Below are 21106 nucleotides of genomic sequence, written 5' to 3' on the forward strand. Positions count from 1 at the left end.
TCACAAGACGAGTCCCAGAGGCTGTAATAACACCCTGGCTTCTGAATCGAGTGCTATAGCAGCTCCGCTTACAAGACGAGTCCCAGAGGCTGTAATAACACCCTGCCATAAACCTCTAACGTCTCCCTCGAGGAAGGTGAACAAAGACACCTGTGGGGAGTGTAATAAACAAGATGGTGCTGTGCTTATGTATTAATTACTTTCTTTTTACTGTTTTCATTTCATATTGAGTTTATTATTGAATGGAGGATCGAATGGTCCTCATGGCTTATTTCAGTAAACATTACGATAAAGGTCTGGATATTAATGTTTTGTAATTTCCATTTCTGCAAAGTGTGCATTAAAAGATTGTACCAAAGGGTCTGATTTTCCAAACTTCATTTAAACTGCAAGTTTCCAATAAAAGTTGGGTAAGTTGTAAAATTCCATTTAAGTATGTGACCATACCCCCTAACTGATATTAACTTGTAGGTGGACAAACACTTCCTTGAGGTTTTATGTTGTTGCAATGTATCATGAGGTTGGTATCTTACACAGAAGTGATTGCAGTATTTAAACAGAGGATAGAGCAGAACGTGTTTCCTTAAGTATTTCTTAAAGTAACAAATGCATGTTATTTAACACAAAACAAGTGATGACATGCAAACAGTTAAAGCTGGCTGAAAATGGATCCCTGAAAGCCACACAAGTTTTCCCATGTATATAACTTTTAATAAATAAACATGCCATCTAGAACATTTACACTGAAGATTTTTCCTTTGGAATTTGATTTTTAAGTTTTGATTGATCACTTTTATGAACAGTGACTGATGCTGCAGTAAACCCCATTGTTATAAATGTAGAATTGGGAGAGTGCTGATGCACTAATAACAACAGTGAGCTGTTTGCAGTTCTGTTGTGGTGGAAGAATCCCCCAGTGTTAAGCTCCTGCGGTGTTAAACAGTCTGAATAAAGCAGGTATAAAGCCATGGGCAGGATTGCTTCCTCTTGCTCATAAACAGAATGTCATTGCATACCAACACTTTACAGTCTGATAATATCGTTTGCCTAGAATTAAAAACATGTTCTACACTAGTACAGTCAACACTCACTTATCCGACCCTAGGAAATTTAGACTTCAGTGACGGTTAAAGCGTGTGACGCATATCTGATTATTTCATTTTGGTCCGTTCCAACCCTTGTCCGTTTTACTGGAAACACAAAAAAGATACAATATCAAAAATACATAGCTGAAAGGACTGTGTTTTAAAATAAGTAGGCTTCCATTTAGATGTACTCTAGTTGTTTTTTTTGGTACAGTACTATATTTTCAACAGAAGAAGTATTTTAATTCTGAACAATATGATTCTGAAAATATCATTTGCCAAAAGAGACGACTGTGGACACATGGAATGTCATACAGTACATACTTTTAAATCCGGTGCGTATTGTAGCAATATGTAAAATTCCCCATTAATGACTGTGGCAATGTGCCCCGCCCCTGTGTGCATTTGTGTGTTATGTGTTGTATGTTGCGTGCGTGTGTTAATGTTGGTGTATAGATTGGTACACGGGATATAAACGGGTCTGTGTTTCACGTGTATTTAAAAAGTGTAGATTTGTATTTAGGCACGAGGAGAGCACAAATCACTTCACGTGCTGATTAAATGTAATATGTGAGCACGGGGTTGCACAGAATTAATTCACGTGCTGGGATTCAAGTGAATAATTAATTAGTAATTGAATCCCAGCACAACAGTATATATAGATGCACATTTTCATTCAGGGGTTGGGTGTTCAGGGCGAAAGAACGGGAGAGAGAGGAGATAAAAATAATAATAATAAGAAGAAGAAGAAGAAGAAGAAGAAGAAGAAGAAGAAGTGTTTCTCACCGTGTTTGTTCGTCCCTGTTTGTTAGTGTCTGTCCGTTTTGTTTGTCCTTTTATTTTGGCGTATAGTGCCGTGTCCTGTGTTTTTGTTGTTTCAAACCTTTTATTTTCTGTTCTGTTATAAATGCTGAGCGCGGTCACGCACTCATCTTAACCAAAACCCCAAATCTCTGTCTGTTTATTTCCTGCATCTGGTCTGACGCCACCCACTCCGGCCGTCTTTGTGACAATGACCCAACAGCAAAATGAAATCAAAATGTTACCCATGCACAGAACTGCATAAAATGTAGTTGTAACATTGAAGAGACGGGCTTTGTATCAGAAAACCAGTGACTGAGTCGGAACAGTGCATTAATTTGTTACATATATATAATGATGATTGATTTTATTCTTAATACAAAGGCGGTAAAATGTAACGGATATCAGCTTTTGTGTAGGTGTTAAAATCGTGACACCCAGCAGCTTCAGAGAAACTAAAAGCTTGTGATTGTAAGACTAGATTTAATTTGCAAAAGGTTTGACAAAAAATAACTTGCCATACTAGAATGCTGGCAATGACAAGCGTGCTAGCTACTTCAGTATTTTTATGGAATAATATGTGATGTGACTGTCACCTTCAGAGCTGTTGGGGGTGGAAATATATAGTGAAGTCATCTTTCCAGAATGCCCCACTGAGTCATGAAGATTCAGACAGTTCCATGTGAAACATAATGAACTCAGGTCTGCTATGAGCTCTGTCATTGCAGAGTGCTGTACAAGTCAGGGATGACATTAACATTACAAACTGAATGAATGCTTTATACCAGGAGTGCAGAGATCTGGTCATTGAGGTCTGGATTCCACCTGGTCCTTGTTCCACCTAGACTCTAAATGACCTCCTTTAGTTCTTAACCAGTTCCTTATTTAATGCTCCTGTAACAGGACGAGGAGCCCTGTACATGTGTGTTTGTTTGTTTGTTTGTTTGTTTATTTTTAGAACGGGGTCTCCCCCTCCGCCCCTGTGCAATTTATTGTTTTGTATTATGATTTATTTATTTGTATTTAAATATGACGGCATAGCCGTGTGTTTTGTTATTTTGTTTAGTAGTGTGGATTGGTAGTCCCATCCACAGGAATTGTAAAAAAACCTTGTGCAGAAGGTGGCCATCTCCAGAATTAATTAAGTGATTCATTTGTTGCTAATCGGGAGATGGTCACCTGCATAAAAGCCTGCAGCTCTCTGCACTCAGGGTGGGTGTTCGGAGGAGATGAGAGGAGAGGAGAGGAGAGGAGAGGAGAGGAGAGGAGAGGACAGAAGCAAAACTAAACTAAAAAATAATCTAGGAACAGTGAAAGTGATTTGCCCAGCCTGACCTGGATCATTTATATATTATTTTGTGTCCGTGATTATTTTTGCTTAACCTTTTTATTTTGCTCTGCAAGCACAGTCTTTTTGTTTAAATATTTATTTTATTTTTGTTGTATTTAAATAAACGGCGCGCAGCGTCTCTTTTTGAACTGCAGTACTACCTGGTGTTTTTTGGTTCCTGCTTCTGGCCTGATGTCACCACTCGTCCACCCTGTCACAGCTCCCTATAAAACCCAGAGGACATCGAGAACCACATTTAAGCACCCTTGCCACGGACTACATGTTCTTACCTGTTGAATATCATACTACTGTACATGAGTTTTGTACAGAAATGTGTGGCAGCTGTTTCTAAATTGTAGCGAGCCCGTGAGTAATTGACGCACACACCAAAGCTCTTTCAGGTACAATGCGATTTTATTGGCAGCTAACAGCTAGCACCACCCACACACTCACTCACTCACACACAGCACGTACTTCACAACCCCAACAGACAGGCATCGCACAACAGGTAATAAATTACAAACAATAAATGAACACATCTTTATAACTAGAACATAAGGGTAACACGCTGAACGCAACATGGAAATGTACAACAATTAGTCAATCAGCTGACTGCCCACTATAATATGTTATCCCTCTGTGTGAGGTTTGACAGAGTAATACAAGCATTCATCTAGACTAGAATGCACCTCGCAATTATAATGATCTGCCTGCATATGTTAAGTAATCACACATCTGAATATGTTCAAGGGTTACTGATTGGGGATGACATACATAATTGCACTTTATTGATCAAAAGACTATTTATAGATTGTTTCTTGTTCTTTATATTAATCCATTTTTAATTAAGTGTGGAATTTGTTTATAGGATGATAATGTTATGAAATGGAAGATTTTATAGTGTGAATCTTTAATGAAGGTTAATGTGTGAATCCTTCTGCAGTTAGTTCCCTTTCAATTCGAAGACGACCACCAAGATATTATTTATGGGATATGCCTCCTATTGGCAGGTATTCACTGAGCTCTTTATATCAGAGCTGCCGATAGGCCCCTTCCTGGGGTGACGTCCTCGATCCTGCCTACCGAGGGATTAAACAGACAGCCCACGGAAGCCATGTTCTCTTTTTACATCGAACCCGTGAGGGCGACCGATGCGACCTCGCTAGTTGGAGGTCGTCTTCTCTTTCAGGGAACCAGGGTTACGTTACGTAACCTAACATTTTATTTGCTGATAACGAATATGAAATTGATTTTTATTCCCTAGTGTTCTGAAGAATAAAACATGCATAAGGGTTTCAAGAGGGCACGTCCTTGATCCATTGAGTGCTGGGATTTAATGCAGTAGGAATCCCGCTTGCTGTGTGGTGTCTATACCCTCCTTTCCTCTCACACAGCTCCCAGAGACAATCGTTAACATCATGTTTTACTGCGCATTCCCAGCTCACATACTGACATATTAACTATTTCATGAACTTCACTGCAGTAAAAAAGAGCTCCCTGTAATTTATAGCTACATTGATTTGCAGTCATGAAGGCTTTCCAGTCTTGGGATGTAGCTCTACTGGAGACATTTGACAGGGTGCAGGTGTGGGCTGAAGGAATCCCTTTCACTGGTGGACCCAGATGTTTATGGTAGAAATTGTGTGTGTGTGTGCAGGTTTATGTTGCTGATATGCTGCTAAAACCAGCATATCAACTCCTGGTATCATAACACTTAGAGATGTGCAATGTTCATACTATCTACTAAATTGCAGTGACTACCTCTGATACAAATTTGATTTTTAATTCAATAAAATATCTTAGAATGTGTAATTTGCACAGGGAAACTTCTCGATTTCCTCTTTTTAACTGTTAGAGTGCCATGCCACGTTTACATTGTTTCATTTAAGTGAAAACACTGGTGCAGTGATAACATACAGATTCAGACAGGAAGTCACAAATCTGTAGCGGAGTTGTGTTGTTAGCTCAGAAACAGCACTGTCAAACCCTTATGTTTGTACTGTACATTGTTAACAATATATTTATAGCAAGACCTCTCCTCATTGGCACTGAAAAGGTTAAAGGAAATCTCTGTTCTATTTTTGTATTATAATTTGCCCTAAATTCCCAAATTAGCTGTCTCTCAACATGTGATAAGTTCAGTGCATCGACTCCACTTCCCAAATGCAAGATTACGTCAAACCTCATCTCCAGTCGCTTACTCGGGGTAAGGATTGCTCTGCATGGATTGCTCCTTGCTCCTCCCTGCATTAGAGGCAGCAAGAAATCACCCCTTCTTCCATGTAGTGTGATCAATCTCTTGTTGTCTGCCTTTCATATTGGGGGTCTTGATCAATCTCTTGCTGTCTGCCTTTCATATTGGGGGTCTTGATTTCACGTGCTGGGGTCGGGTCCTTGCTCCTTGCTGAAAAATACGGACGTGAGTTTGAAAGAACACACACACACACACACACACGCACACACACACACACACACACACACACACACACTTGGCAATCGTTTCCACGACATCTGTAGCATTGTGCTGCATTGTTCTGTCACTGTTATGAAAGCGTGCCACATTGTTTTCATGATTTTTGTAAAAATCCATACCGTGACCTGGCTTGTGTCAGCACCATGCAATGCCAGCATCTTGAATAATTTGAACAGAGGTATGTGACGTCACAGATGACATGTAAATATGTCCATGGATTTTAAAAAAGTGTACCGTCCGTAGTTGTAGCTTACTACAAAGATAAGAAATAAAAGAAAATATCTAAAAAGCTTTACCATCACTGAAAGAGACACTGCTTCAAGCAAACCTCTCCATGAGTAGAAAAGAGTTTATTGTTTGTACGTATTAAATAAATATATATTTGCTTTATTAAACATTTAACTCGAACTGTGGTGTCTTCTGCTTGTTTCGTTTAAGGGTGCAACAAACACCACATATATTATGATAATAATAGGAATAATACATATACTAATATTTGATACTGTAAATGATTCATTTTCAATTATTCAGTGTTGTGTGCCAGTGTTCAATATATGAGGTCAGTGGAGTGTCTTGAGGCATGTACTGTGTTTTTTTTTTTTTTTTTTTCAAATATCAGGATGTTTCGTGTTATTTTCTTTTACTATTTGTTTAATACGCGATAGCTTTCGACGAGTTCGAAGTTGACTATAAAATCCGGTCCTGTGAAAGTCTCACAATGTGATTTATAGCTGGAATTGTGTAGATTTGGTTGGGCAATAGCAAACCACTCCCTCTTCTCAACCCACTTGTAGTCAACAAATGATAGCTGCTTTTTGAAGGGTGAAAAGGGCTTGTTTTGGTTCAGCGAGATTTCGCTTGGAATTTTTCTTGTGTTTCTTGCGAATGCTTTCGCGTCCTTGTTTGCTAAGCGCTAACTTTGATTTAGTCCGGCACTAAGTTTTTATGAACCCTTAACAGGAGATCCGGGTTCACGATTAAACCAATTAGAATTTTTAAAGGTTGAATTCCCTATAACACCGGTATTTTACACATTACCAAAAATACATAAGAATCCTTTACAACCTCCAGGACGAGCTATAGTTAGGTAACGGTTCAATTTCTGAACCGCTAAGCCAGTTTGTATATTATTTTATTAAGGATATTGTAGAGATAGACCTTCTTATTTAGCCGAGATGTGATCAGAGTGCTTTCCCAACACATAGTTCCTCCTAACTCTTTTCTAGTTTCTCTTGATGTGGAAAGTCTATATACCAATATACTGCCTGAGGGGTAATTGAAGACACTGTTGTTTGAAAACAGACAAAATGATTTACCCATGAATTGTTTAATTAGAATTAACTACATTTATTTTAAAATCAAATTATTTCTTGTTTAACAATAAATACTATCTGCAAATCCAAGGTACAGCAATGGGCTCGTCTTTTTGCCCTAATTATGCAAACTTATACATGGGGGAAAAGAATACATTAAAGACACTGCCCCCCAGCCACTCCTGCAGGATATCTTATTGTGGAAAAGGTACATTGATGACATTTTTATAATATGGACTGGTTCTTTCTGAGACTGGTTTGTTTTTGTTCAGAGATTATATAAATTATACATATTCTACTTTAAAATTCACCATGGAATAACTGAGATACATTTTCTTGATTTGTCAATTTCTAAAAATGTTAATGGTAAATTTGACACTACGATCTTTCATAAACCCACGGATAGAAACACGATTCTGCATGCAATAGTGACCATCCTGAACATATGATTAAAAACATTCCATATGGCCAGTTTGTACGTCTAAAAAGAATATGTAGCAATGAGTCTGATTATGAAATTCAAGCTAAAGACATGCAGAACCGTTTTCGATCCAGAGGTTACAAAAGAAACACAATTGAAATGGCTTACCAAAAAACAAAAACATAACATCGCAATGCACTTTTAGAAACCACAGAGATGAATGAATCTAGTGACGACAGAATCACTTTTGTTACTGAACATCACCATATGTCTGATGAGGTTAAGAGAACAATTTTGAAGCATTGGAAAATATTGGAATGTGACCCACAATTACAAACGTGTATTACGTGTATTACTCCACCTAGGTTTTGTTTTAAACGAGGTAAAAATATCAAAGTAGTCTCTTCAATGTACAAATCATCAGCACCAAATGAAAATTGGCTAACGAGAGAATTACATGGGAATTATCGCTGTGGGAGATGCATTCATTGCTCCAATACATACATACAAAATTCTTTAACCATCCACATTGGGGTCAAAAGTATGAGATTCGTGACTTCATTAATTGTAATTCAACTCATGTCATATATATGCTTAAAAATCATTGTGGGCTAGCATATATAGGACAAACAAAAATACATTTTAAAATACGGATAGCAGAAAATAAAGCTGCAATTAGAAATAACAATATGGATGATGCCGTAGCGAGAACATTACAAAGCCATGAATCATGGCTCTGCTTCAAGTTTAAAGTTTGTAGCGATTGAAAAAGTTTCAGCTCCTATTAGAGGTGGTAATGTAATTAAACAATTGTTAAGAAGAGAATGGATTGGATTTTTACACAAAAAAACTAAATGAAACATTGGATTTGAGCCAATATCTCTGAAAAAGCCAATTGTACCCTATTTGCTGAAGTAGAAATTTGAATTCGTTTTGCATTTTTAATTAGAAGTAGATTAACCATAGTGTTGTTTTTATGTCAATTATACAATGTGAATAATTATGTAGTGCCAAATAACTCAATTTTACAGTTAAATTGCAGCAGTGTGGAGTAGTGGTTAGGGCTGTGGACTCTTGACCGGAGGGTCGTGGGTTCAATCCCTGGTGGGGACACTGCTGCTGTACCCTTGAGCAAGGTACTTTACCTAGATTGCTCCAGTAAAAACCCAACTGTATAAATGGGTAATTGTATGTAAAAAAATAATGTGATATCTTGTAACAATTGTAAGTCGCCCTGGATTAAGGCGTCTGCTAAGAAATAAATAATAATAATAATAATAATAAATTATTCAATTGATCATGTATGTATATAAGTGATTACAGCTGAAAGTCTCAGTTGTTAAGAACTAATGGAAATTGCACAATGTAGACATGTCTGTAAATTACTAAATGACTTGATTATAATTGAATTATCTAATTGAATTAGTGTGTGTATATAAGTGACTACAGCTGTAATTGACATTACTGTGAACCTGACGAAGACCTGTTGTGTCGAAACGCGTAGTTCTGCGATCTTTTTGTTTGTTTGCTCGGTTTAGTAAAAAATATTTTTTAACTAATAAAATGAAGAAAATCTTTTTTAAAAGACTACAGTAAATCTTGTTCTGATTTTGAGTGTGCGACCAATTGGTCTTTTGGACTTGAGTCTATAAATCAAGGTTGGTGGATCGATTTGAGAAGTGAGCGTAAGTCCAAACAGACTTTCTTTTTGTTTTAATATATATATATATATATATATATATATATATATATATATATATATATATATATATACAGGGCTTGAATTTCATTTTTGTGTGCTGGGGAGATTTCCCCCCTATGCTGCAGCCAATGGGGGGGATTCCAAAATTTTAGAGGGGAATGGCAAAAGAAAAAGCACTTTTGCATATAAAAAAAACTATATATTTGACTGCCTCATCATTCACACTGGCGTTGCTTTAAAATAAGCTGCTTTCAATACCTAACAGCTGTTTTTGCTGCAGCAGAAGAAAAAGGTGCTTTTCTTTTTAACCAGCGCTCCATTTCTTTTTTTAACTCTTTACACTCACCCCTATTTCCACCTGTTTTTCACGGTTTTCATTTATGTATGTTTAACTACTGGATAGTTTGTACTTGTGGCAGAGTGGTGAATACGTGCAGGTGAGTGCAGTGCAGAGTAATTACACAAACAACGTTTGGTACAGGTGCAAGGGTGTTTATTTTATTCAGAAAATGTCCAGAGCCTTAAGGCAAACCTGAAAATAACACTGTAGGAAGTGGTACAGCGGCGTGTATCACTCCGTTTTATAATCCAACGGGTTTGACCCGTAACCCAAAAGTCCCGTTTCGTCACCCACATAAAACACAAAAACACAGACACAATTTAGACAGTGCGTGATTTTGGTGTTAGTGGTGCAAACAAAGACAGTTCCTGCAGTGGAAAAGTGAGTGCTGAGGTCCGGGTTTTCGCTGCCCTGCGGCTGCAGCTCCGGATCGTGCTCAGTATTCTTTTAGTGAGAAAATAACACAAAAGACACACAGTGTTAAATCACAGACAAGACACACTCACGGTTAGTTTCCACAATACAGGCTCCTTCTCGGCTATGTAATTTAACCATCTACAAAGGAACAGATCACTCAAGCCATGCCCCCTATTTATACCCTCGCCCCTGACCCCGAGGTTAACGAGCGCATCCGCTCCTCCAGTCCTCGGATGCCACGGCGCTTACCGTCCGGGTCAATGAGCTTGGGTGCCGTAGCTCTGCCCCCTTCCTAAATGACCGACTTCCACCTACCCTACGCAATAAATTGTCGTGCCATTTAATTAAGGGTACTCTGTTCCTCTTGCACCGTGCCCTCACAGGTCGAGAGGGAGATCTAACACCAAGAGTCATTCGATCTCTGTCACAGTACTGCATGCATGTAACATATCAAATGAAAGGCCACAAAATGTCCTTTCATATTATGTAAGTTGCAGGCATACTATATGTGATAGAGATGAGAATATATGTAAAAAAAAAAAAAAAAAAACAGAGTCAAAGGCTTTTTCATAGTCTCTGAATCCCAAGCAAAGTGGTAGTTCGTATCCATTGTGCTAAATCCACTCCTGAATCCTACTTGCTCATTTGATGGAGTCAAATTTATCTGTTGTCTGTTGGTGAGTATCTTGGTAAGAATGTTGTAGACTATAGGAAGTAAGCTAACAGGTCTGTAGTTCTTGAGGTCTTCTTTCTTATGTAAAAGTATTACTGATGTGTTGTTCCAGTCATTTGGCATTTTCTTTTGCTAAATAGAATCTTGTAAAATACATGACAGTATTTTTGTCAGTTCTTCACCTCCTTCTTTCACGATGTCACTTGTTATGCCGTCTTCTCCGGGTGCCTTTCCTGTCTTCATATGTTTGACAGCATGTTTCACTTCTTCCGTTAGAACATCTGGAACTTCTTCCTTGGGTTGCATTTTTTCCGTCTCGTCTTCGTCATCTGCTACGTTGCTCTTTCCATCTTGATATAATTATATAATTTTCTGTAAAAGTCTTCGACTCTCTTCAAAATCAATTTGCGGTTCTTGAAGACAGTCCTGTCCTCTTGTTTGATGCTAAAATCAGTTCTTTCCAGACGATTCGTCTTTGTTTTGCTTTCTTAATGCTTCGGTTGTTTTCAATAGTTTTCTCTACCAACCTACAGTTAAACGGCCGTATATCCTCAGTAATGTGCTTTCTTACTGTCTTGGAGCATTTCTATGTTGATTGTGTTGGATTTCGTCATCACGAGTTTCACTCTCCAGTGCTGTGTTTAGGTGTATTATGCATCTTACAAGTCTGTGGTCACCTTCTGTGTTAAAATTGTTTAGTACTGACATCTTGTACGATGTGCTTCTTGTTGGTGAGTATGTAGTCAATTTCATTCTTCACTCCGTTGGGTCCTCTCCATGTCCATTTCCTGATGGGTTTCTTCTGGAAGAAGGTGTTCATGATGAATAAGTTCTTGTTCAATGCAAATTCGACTAGTCTGTCGGCTCTCCCGTTACTGTCACCATGTCCAAATTTGCCGACTGAATTCTTGCAGGGCTCCTATTTTGGTATTGAAGTCACTGATGATGAACTTATAGTGGCTCTTCCCATTTTCGTGCAGTTCTTGTACGTCTTCGTAAAAGTCTTCAACTTCTTCATCCGAATAGCTTGTTGTTGGTGCATATACTTGGATGACCTGAAATTCATACTTCCTTGAAACTTTCATTACCAGTCTTGCGGACCTCTCTGATGCGCTGTTAACCCTTAGCGGTCCATTTATTCAGCGCATCTCATGCATGTCAGGTCCAATTTATTTTCACACGCGTTGTTTATTTTACACACACTGTTCAAAAGTATTTGTTCACAGTAAAGCAGGTTTAAAAGGCACTGCATATCAACAGGACACTCAGTACTGCATCTCCAGCCCCACCCCACCCCTTATTTGCTTTATTTTTCACATACCTCTTCATAGTCGTGCATACTGAAAAATCATCTCCTGATCACTTGTTTTATCACCAAACTCCTCAATAATGCGATCCAAGTCATTATTTTATTACTATAACATCTCAAAAAGCTCTGCAAATGTCTGTGATATTCTTTGAGCACTGGATGCAGAAGCAGCTATCTTGTTTGTTTATGTCCGTGTTATCTCTGTGGTGCAAGGTCTATGTGTATTGTCAGATCCGCCCCTTTTTTTCGACTTCTCTTGGCTCCTATCGCTCTCACTCTGCCATTGAAAGGTTTTTTCTGCGTTTTCCAGAGAAAAAACGACTAGATACCTGTGCTTGACATCTTTTGATGTCGGACAAGGTCCGATATCGGACTGGAAAGGAATAATTGTAATGTCGGACCTGGTCCAACATAGAACCGCAAAGGGTTAATCTCTACTACATTATTCTTGATTCTCTCGTGGACAATGAATCGAACACCTCCTGTTCGTCCATCTGTAGAAGAGAAGATGTCCACTCTTGAGTTATAGTAGTCCTTCGTCTTTTTGCCATATTTTGCTTAGTCCTATGATGTCCCACTTGATTCTTCCAAGTTCTTCTTCCAACTCTTGAAGTCTTGATTCACCTGAAAGAGATCTGTAGTGGTATGTGGCCAGGGTCAGTGTTCTGTGGCAGCCTAAAATCGTAACCCGTGATTCTTAGCAACCTCTGCCTTCATGCCTAACCGTCCGCTGCCTTGGTCGGCGGCAATCCAGCCTCCGGGGAATGAGGGCCATGTTTTTGTCTGTGCTCTCATCATGGGGGAGTTGGCCATAACTCACCATGCTGGCCAGGCGGGTTGGTGAGTGCCCCTTCCACTTTGGTTGAGTATGTTACTCAAGCTTTCACAGCATGGTTGAACCTGCCAGAGTCAGGCGACCCCGCTATACTTCGTCTTGAGAACCCGTTGTCACCCTCCTGCAACTTTGAGGCAGTGGAAGTTGGACTTTACGACAATTGGACAATTCTCGTTAAAATGAACTTGGATAAAACGAATTTCCTGATACTGTCAACTCTCAATTATCTGGGTTGTGGATTAACCATGCTTGCAAAAAAGGAAGAAAAATACAGCTGTGCTGTACAGTATGCATTCTTATATGCATGCGCGGGCTCCATTATTAGAGCATCGACTCGGTGCCACTGTGACTGCAAACATGTCGGCAAGTAAACACGTGGTTTTAACAATTCAAGAACAACTTGACATAGTTGAGAAGCTGGAAAAAGACAGTCCTGTAAAACAACTTTCACTGGAATATGGAATTGTTTCTACCATACTAGCACTAAAAGAAGCGCACTCTCACACACACAACAGGAGACTTCAAACTGGGTTCTAATTTGATGCATCGATTCACCAATATGTAACCAAAGCTCGGGAAATTTAAAGACAGATGATCAATAATCGATGCATTGAGTAATTGTTGCACCCCTAGTGAACAGACGGTTCATGATTCTTCTGATTTCTTCAAGCTCTGATTCTTCAAGCGGTTTATCTAAGAGGAAATCGATTACAAAATCAAGGATGACTGACTACTTTAAGAAACTATAAAGTAAGTACAGTATACATAGTCCCTGAAGTTTTTGGTTTTAACTGATAATAACCTAAAAAACACCACCGAATTTAGACGTATTTAGAAAATTTAGTTTTTATTTTTTCAAACCGATAAACCTGTGTTTTGGCAATATACTTTAAATAATGTCAATCATTCACTACTCTCTTTATACAAAAAGAAAACGGTGGGCAAAGACTTAGCTACTGACCAATCATACATTTTTGTGGACCTACGTAATGGAATCCACTCGTTAGGGTGACTTGAGACTAGGGGAATAGGGTGGCTGAGAAAAACAACAACTCTATAGTGTGATAAGATTATTTTTTGTTTTTGTTTAGGATCAGTAATTATTTTAAAGTTAGGTTAACATTTATATTTACTAAATTAATAATTTGTGTAAAATATATAACATTAATAAAACAACATCAGTGTTACAAGTAATAAAATAAAAAATTAAATAAATAAAACATACTTACTGTTAAAAGGCTATACTGTTAGACTCCAGATAATAAAGATTACAGGTAAGACACTGATATAAACTGCACGTGTGGAAGTCCACGACAGATTAGATGTATGGAATTGTTTTGTAAGCTACACCCACTTTAAACACTTTTATTATTCAATTATAATTCATTACATTACATAAACATGTGTATTCATTTCATCACACACTGTTTTGCCATTTAATGTATATTGTATATTGTCATCTACTTACATAAAAAGAGCCTCTGCCTACACATGTACTGCACTGAGCTCATTCAACACACCTGTACTGTACTGAGCTCGTTCAACACACCTGTACTGCACTGAGCTCATTCAACACACCTGTACTGTACTGAGCTCGTTCAACACACCTGTACTGTGCTGAGCTCGTTCAACACACCTGTACTGTACTGAGCTCGTTCAACACACCTGTACTGCACTGAGCTCATTCAACACACCTGTACTGTACTGAGCTCTTTCAACACACCTGTACTGTGCTGAGCTCATTCAACACACCTGTACTGTACTGAGCTCATTCAACACACCTGTACTGAGCTCGTTCAACACACCTGTACTGTACTGAGCTCGTTCAACACACCTGTACTGTACTGAGCTCGTTCAACACACCTGTACTGTACTGAACTCATTCAACACACCTGTACTGTACTGAACTCATTCAACACACCTGTTCTGTACTGAACTCATTCAACACACCTGTACTGTACTGAGCTCATTCAACACACCTGTACTGAGCTCGTTCAACACACCTGTACTGTACTGAGCTCGTTCAACACACCTGTACTGTACTGAGCTCGTTCAACACACCTGTACTGTACTGAGCTCGTTCAACACACCTGTACTGTACAGAACTTGTTCAACACACCTGTACTGCACTGAGCTCGTTCAACACACCTGTACTGTACTGAGCTCGTTCAACACACCTGTACTGTACTGAGCTCGTTCAACACACCTGTACTGTACAGAACTCGTTCAACACACCTGTACTGCACTGAGCTCGTTCAACACACCTGTACTGTACTGAGCTCGTTCAACACACCTGTACTGTACTGAACTCGTTCAACACACCTGTACTGTACTGAGCTCATTCAACACACCTGTACTGAGCTCATTCAACACACCTGTACTGTACTTAGCTCAGATTCTAAAAGGTATTGTTTTAAAACTTAACTGCTGTTTGGCATTAGGGACTATAACCAAAAGATACACTAATAAATCAACAAACACCAAATAAACTGTGCATAAACAAAAAACAAGGTTTAATATTTCATTGTCAAAAGTTGGACACCAGTGAGCACAGTGCTTTATAGCTGTAGTCCTCAGGAAATGTTATTATCTAAGACTGAAAAATACATTGATAACTTTGTGGAACTACTGGTTCAATTCACTCTGCTTCCAACACTGGAGGCTGAGGTTCAAATGTGGTCACATTATTTTGATGAAATGTATAATTTCTTGGGAGAGACCAAGGACTGACTGGCAGGGGTGGTCTTTCGGATCAGTGAGGTGCAGTGGTCTCAGTGTAGCCATGGCTTTGCTAAACTTTCATATTCACTCAAATATTTGCCATTTAAATGTATTGCACAGGCATTTGATGCATATAAGGCCTGAGCTTTATATCCCACCTAGCTGTGTATTGTAGAGCGATTCAGATTTAAAATGTATATTTAAGCCCCAGGTGTACTGAGAATGTGAATCACTGATGTGCTTCTCCTACTGATGATGAGAGAGACAAGCCTGTGCTGCTATGATACTCTAGAATATAATTAGGGCTTCTGATTTTTGGTTTTAACCGATAAAACCTGATAAAACATCCCCGATACAAAAAAATGAAATCGGTGGATAGCCAATAAACACCAGAAAAACTGTGGAAATGGTTAATCGATTCACGTTGACTTTACCCTTTTCCCATTAAAAAATAAAACTTACTACAAAAATAACAATAAATACATTGCTGGACAATGTCCCTCCTTCCTGACTTGCATCTATCATTGATTTGTTCTGAATACTTTAAACCCACCCCAACTACTGAGTGGCAGCACATTCCTACATTTCTATTGGAGACTCTGCTTGCGAGATTTAAAACGAGATTACAATCAGGATGGAGGCTTGTTAGCGGGATTTAAAGCTGTATTACAGTTAAGATACTGAGGATTTAAAACAGAATTGTGGCGAAATGTACAAAAATGCCTACACACAAAAACCCCAGAAGAATGTGCCCATGACCATCGGGATTTCGCTGTGGAAGACAAGCATTTTTGGAAAGTGACCAAAAACACTAATTTCATACAGTATATCAAAAACAAAAGCCTGGAAAAAAACGATTTTACATAAAACTCGAAAATAGCTAAAAATAAGCACTGAAAAATACAATGAATAAAACCCAAAAAACAGAAGCCCTAAATATAATGCAATATTGATTTATATGATCCTTCATAACAGGTATTATAAAGCATGTATTTTATTAAAAAATATTTCAAATCTAAATTAATTATATAAACCAAGCCTTTTTTTGTGTCTGGGTAGGAATTGGCTCAGCGAGACAACCAGTAATCACAAGCAAAGCTTGTACTCCTGCTAAACCTCTCTGAAGAGAAGCAGAAACACATACATCCAGGAGCACACTGCTGGCACGACAAAGACCTGCCCTGCAATATTATCTTAAATAAATAATGAAGGCATCTCCCTGTTGTCACTGCTGAGCTTTTTTTTAAATGGTGATCATTATGCAAACCAAACTGTGATCTACATGCTGACAAGTGAAAAGCACCTATTTTAAAAGCCTAACCTATATTTCTTTCCTCTCTGTGTGACAGATGAATCATTGCTTTGGGAAAGCAGGGATGAGTCAGTGTGCAATAGAGTCACAGTTAATAGAGTATCACCTTAGCAAAGAGAGAAAGTGGTCAGTAAAATAACCTGGGGCTGTCACAATGAATTACAGTTTCATTTACACTGACTGCCCCTTTTGTTTCCCCAGATCTCATTTGGAACAGAGGAAGAGGAAGCATTAAAGGGTTGCTGGAGGCTCTGAAAGATGAGATGTCTGCCATGGATAACATGTCAGAGTGGGGGGCTGTTAAGATGGAGATCCCTGCTGTAGAGCCTCAAGGGTCTTCATGATGGATGGCTGGTGCCTCTCCTCTCTCAGCTTCACAAGCATGGTGTATTCGTTTCTGCTTATCATTATCCCTTGCTGACTAGTCATCTGCGTATTCACTAAATCAGGACAGCAAGAGTCATTTTGTTTCATGCTTACTATTGCAATTAGAATTAAACAAGAGAAACTTGAGTCTAATTTGCATCCAGTGTCTAAAGTCAAGCTCATGAATGTAATCTGTACAGCTGTCTCAGGCCAAGGAGCTTCTTTCCAGTAGGACTAGATCTGTGCCTTCAACAGAACTTCAGGTGCTACAGTATAGGCAGTGCTAAAGCATTTGAAGACATCATTTTTAGTTTGTAAAAGAGCAAGCTGTAGCTCTTTAAGCCAAAGGGATCCATGGAATTACGCTGAATGACGTTCTCGCAATACGTCGGCAGGAACCATTCTGGGAAGCTTGCTTACAGTTAAACACATCCAGCTACACCTTGTCCCTCCACTTCCAAAAACACACACACACATACATCATTTAATGTGGTACCACAATAATGGAAAGCTAAGACATAGTTAATATTTAAGTGGTGACATATGGTTTAAATGCAAAAATCAATAAAAGCAGATGTTTCTGTTCAATGGGCTGATAGGAGATTAGCTTATGATTAAGAATTTTCTATTTTCTATACATAGAAAATATTGCATATTTATACATAGAAAAAATTGCATATGTCATTTTTACTGTATGAATTAAAACCTGAATAAAATATAAATTTTAAAAAGCACCAACACACTGACACAGGAATAAACAAACATAGCTTGCTAAGGGGACATCACCATGGTGTTGCCATCTCCTGACAAACGTCACGTGTGTCTCACAACAATTGTCATCATGACTAGTATGGCCTTTATGGATGCCTACCTTGTGGAACAAAACCAAGGACCACGCAAGATTGGGGTGTGCATCATTGTGCTGGTGGGGGACATCTGTTTTTTAATAGTGCTACGGTACGTGGCTGTTTGGGTTGGAGCTGAAGTGAAGACAGCGAAGAGAGGCTACGCCATGATTTTGTGGTTTCTTTATATCTTTGTCCTGGAGATCAAGCTATATTTTATCTTTCAGAATTACAAGGCAGACAATAGGAATTTGGAAACAGTTGCCCGCAAGGCCTTGACTTTGTTGCTTTCTATTTGCGTGCCTGGGCTGTATCTCATCTTAGTAGCTCTTGACAGCATGGAGTATTTAAGAACTTTCAGGAAGAAGGAAGACATGAGAGGCCGCCTCTTCTGGGTAGCTCTGGACCTCCTCGACATCTTAGACATTCAGGCCAACTTGTGGGAGCCTCACAAAACCGGGCTTCCCATCTGGGCTGAGGGGCTCATGTTTTTTTACTGCTACATTCTCCTGCTGATTCTGCCTTGTGTGTCTCTGAGCGAGATCAGCATGCAGGGAGAACACATTTCCCCACAAAAAATGATGCTCTACCCAGTCCTGAGCTTAGTGACCATAAATATTGTCACTATCTTCATTCGGGTTATCAACATGGTCTTGTTCCAGGACAGCAGGGTCTCGACCATCTTCATTGGAAAGAACATTGTGGCCATTACCACCAAAGCCTGTACCTTCCTGGAGTACAAGAAGCAGGTCAAGGAGTTTCCCCAGAATGCAATTGCGCTGGAACTGCAGCAGAACTCCATCCACCACAACCAGACCCTCCCCAACACAACGGGGGTGCCCCATGAACAGTCACCCACCAGGGAGATAGTAGACTCATGACAAAGGCCACGTATGAGAGCCCTTTCTCTTTCATCATTCCCTGGTGCATCGATAAGACCATCTTCAAGACGGTGTCCAACTGAAAAAGCCAATCCACCCCATGCCTCCCACCCTTCCTCTCCCCTTGCATTGCCCAGCTCCACGGATAGCTCCCTAAGTGACTGTTTGAACAATGAAAGACAGGATTACCGTCTCTCTGAGATTTATTGATTTATCTCAGGAACATTGCAAAGTTCAAACTGAAAGTTGAGCTGGAATATAAAACAGAAGAAAAATATAAAAAAAAAATGTTCTGATGAACTTATTTTTATGTATCAGTTAAAAAAAACTGATTTGTTTTTAAACTTGAAGTATCATTCTGTTTTTGTGTGGAATGGTCTGTTCTTATAACTATCATCACTTGACCGAGTTGTATCTCTTTCCAGTCATACAACAGCAGAGAATGAATGCAGTAACATGCTCTCTGCTTCTGGCTGCTGGAGGTGGAAGCCGTATCCCAGGGTACTACTCCCATGGACATTATAGTTTATGACCAAATGTTTAATTTAATGCTGGTGTTTCCCAAAGCTCAGCACAATCTTGCTACATATAAAAAGGGTGGTCAGATGTCAAAAGGCAGCTGTGTTTTTAACAGATTCGTTGTGTGTTATACAGTCAGTCAGTATATCTGTGTACAGGTTCTACTTCAATACAGATCCATTTCAAATTTCCACAAGCGATTATAATACTATGTTGTTTTATGATTATTATGGTTATCTAATAATTATTTGAATTAATCTTTTGTTGGTGGGAGGTTTACAATTAATTAATCTGTTTTAATAAAGGTACATTTAAAATCAGTTTTATTTTAATGTTTTTTTTTTTTTTTTGCATACAAAACGATGGGGTTTGTTCTCAGATATCTTCTGTGTGTTTAGCTTGATTCTTCTACTAGGGGCAGCATAACCCATTTGTTTGGATCACAAACCTCTGACATGCTGCCTGATTTCCCACAATGCACTAATGGTGCAAACCGATTTTCTTCTTTTACATTGATACCTGCTTTATGATAACATAACAATATAGCATATTTTTAGCTGTGAATTCTTTGGAATAGGGTTACAATGTGAAACAATGACTAAACGTTAATACAATGTGTGTGTATATATATATATATATATATATATAGGATGTGTTCTTGTGCTATCATCACACTGATAGCTTTACATTTTTATTGCAGACATTTTAGTTCATCATTATGGAAAAATAAAAACAAATTTTGGTGTCAGCTATTTAAAAAATACAGGGGGCTCCCGAGTGGCGCATCCAGTAAAGGCGCTCCACGTGGAGTGCAAGATGTGCCCTATAGTCTGGACGTGGCGAGTTCGAGTCCAGGATATTCCTTTGCCGACCGAGGATGGGCGCTCCCAGGGGGCAGCGCTCGCCCGGGGGGAGGGAGGGTTAGGTCGGCCAGGATGTCCTTGGCTCACTGCGCACCAGCGACCCCTGTAGTCTGGCCGGACGCGTGCGGGCTTGCCTGTAAGCTGCCCGAGAGCTGCATTGTCCTCCAATGCTGTAGCTCTTGGGTGGCTGCATGGTGAGTCCGCAGTGTGAAAAAAAGTGGTCGGCTGATGGCACACGCCGTCAGCGCAGGAGTGGTAGCGGTGAGCTGAGCCTAAAAATAATTGGCCAGTTCAAATTGGGGAGAAAATAATAAAAAATAATTGGCAACGACTAAATTATTTAAAAAAAAATACTATTTTCAAAATTGTATTTACTATTTTCTATTCAAAATAAATTGCTGTCACCTTATGTAGGGTACTAACTTGGCTTGTGTTTTTCGTGTGTTTGATCCGCTTTTATTGTGCCTGAAAAACACAAGCCAAGTTAGTAGAAACAATTGGGGTAACCTCGACCCCCACCGCTTTGAAAGTTGTGCCTATTTGCTTGGTGCTGGCCAAGTTTGCCCCAATTGTTTCTTGAAACTTGGCTTGTGTTTTTGATATCTCCACTTTAAACAGCTGGGCACTTTTGATAACTTGGCATTTTTGTTTCAGATATCACTTCTTTTTTCACTTATAACACACACACACACACACACACACACACACACACACACACACACACACACACACACATTATGGGAATAGCAAAATTGTTCAACTTATATTGAGGCAATGTATTGCCGTTTGGATAAGGTAAATGTAAATAGTAGCCTAGTCTGTTGAAAGGGTTAAGATCTGAATGTGTGTAGCGGTTATGAAGTTGGATTGAAAGTATGAGTGTACAAAACATTAGGAACA

General features: G+C 39.1%; 1 protein-coding gene across 2 annotated transcripts in view; it reads left to right on the forward strand.

Moving 5' to 3' along the window:
• Positions 1–19655, forward strand: part of LOC117422391 (transmembrane protein 121-like) — a 64064-nt gene extending 44409 nt beyond the window's left edge. For both annotated transcript variants that reach the window (XM_058987229.1, XM_034927760.2), the window contains one exon: positions 16934–19655. In XM_058987229.1, coding sequence (XP_058843212.1) covers positions 17886–18824 — 939 coding nt within the window. In that variant the 5' untranslated portion in view covers positions 16934–17885 and the 3' untranslated portion in view covers positions 18825–19655. The remainder of the gene's footprint in view (positions 1–16933) is intronic.
• The last annotated feature ends 1451 nt before the right edge of the window (positions 19656–21106 follow it).

The sequence above is a fragment of the Acipenser ruthenus genome, chromosome 15 (assembly GCF_902713425.1).
Source record: "Acipenser ruthenus chromosome 15, fAciRut3.2 maternal haplotype, whole genome shotgun sequence".
Classification (NCBI taxonomy): domain Eukaryota; kingdom Metazoa; phylum Chordata; class Actinopteri; order Acipenseriformes; family Acipenseridae; genus Acipenser; species Acipenser ruthenus.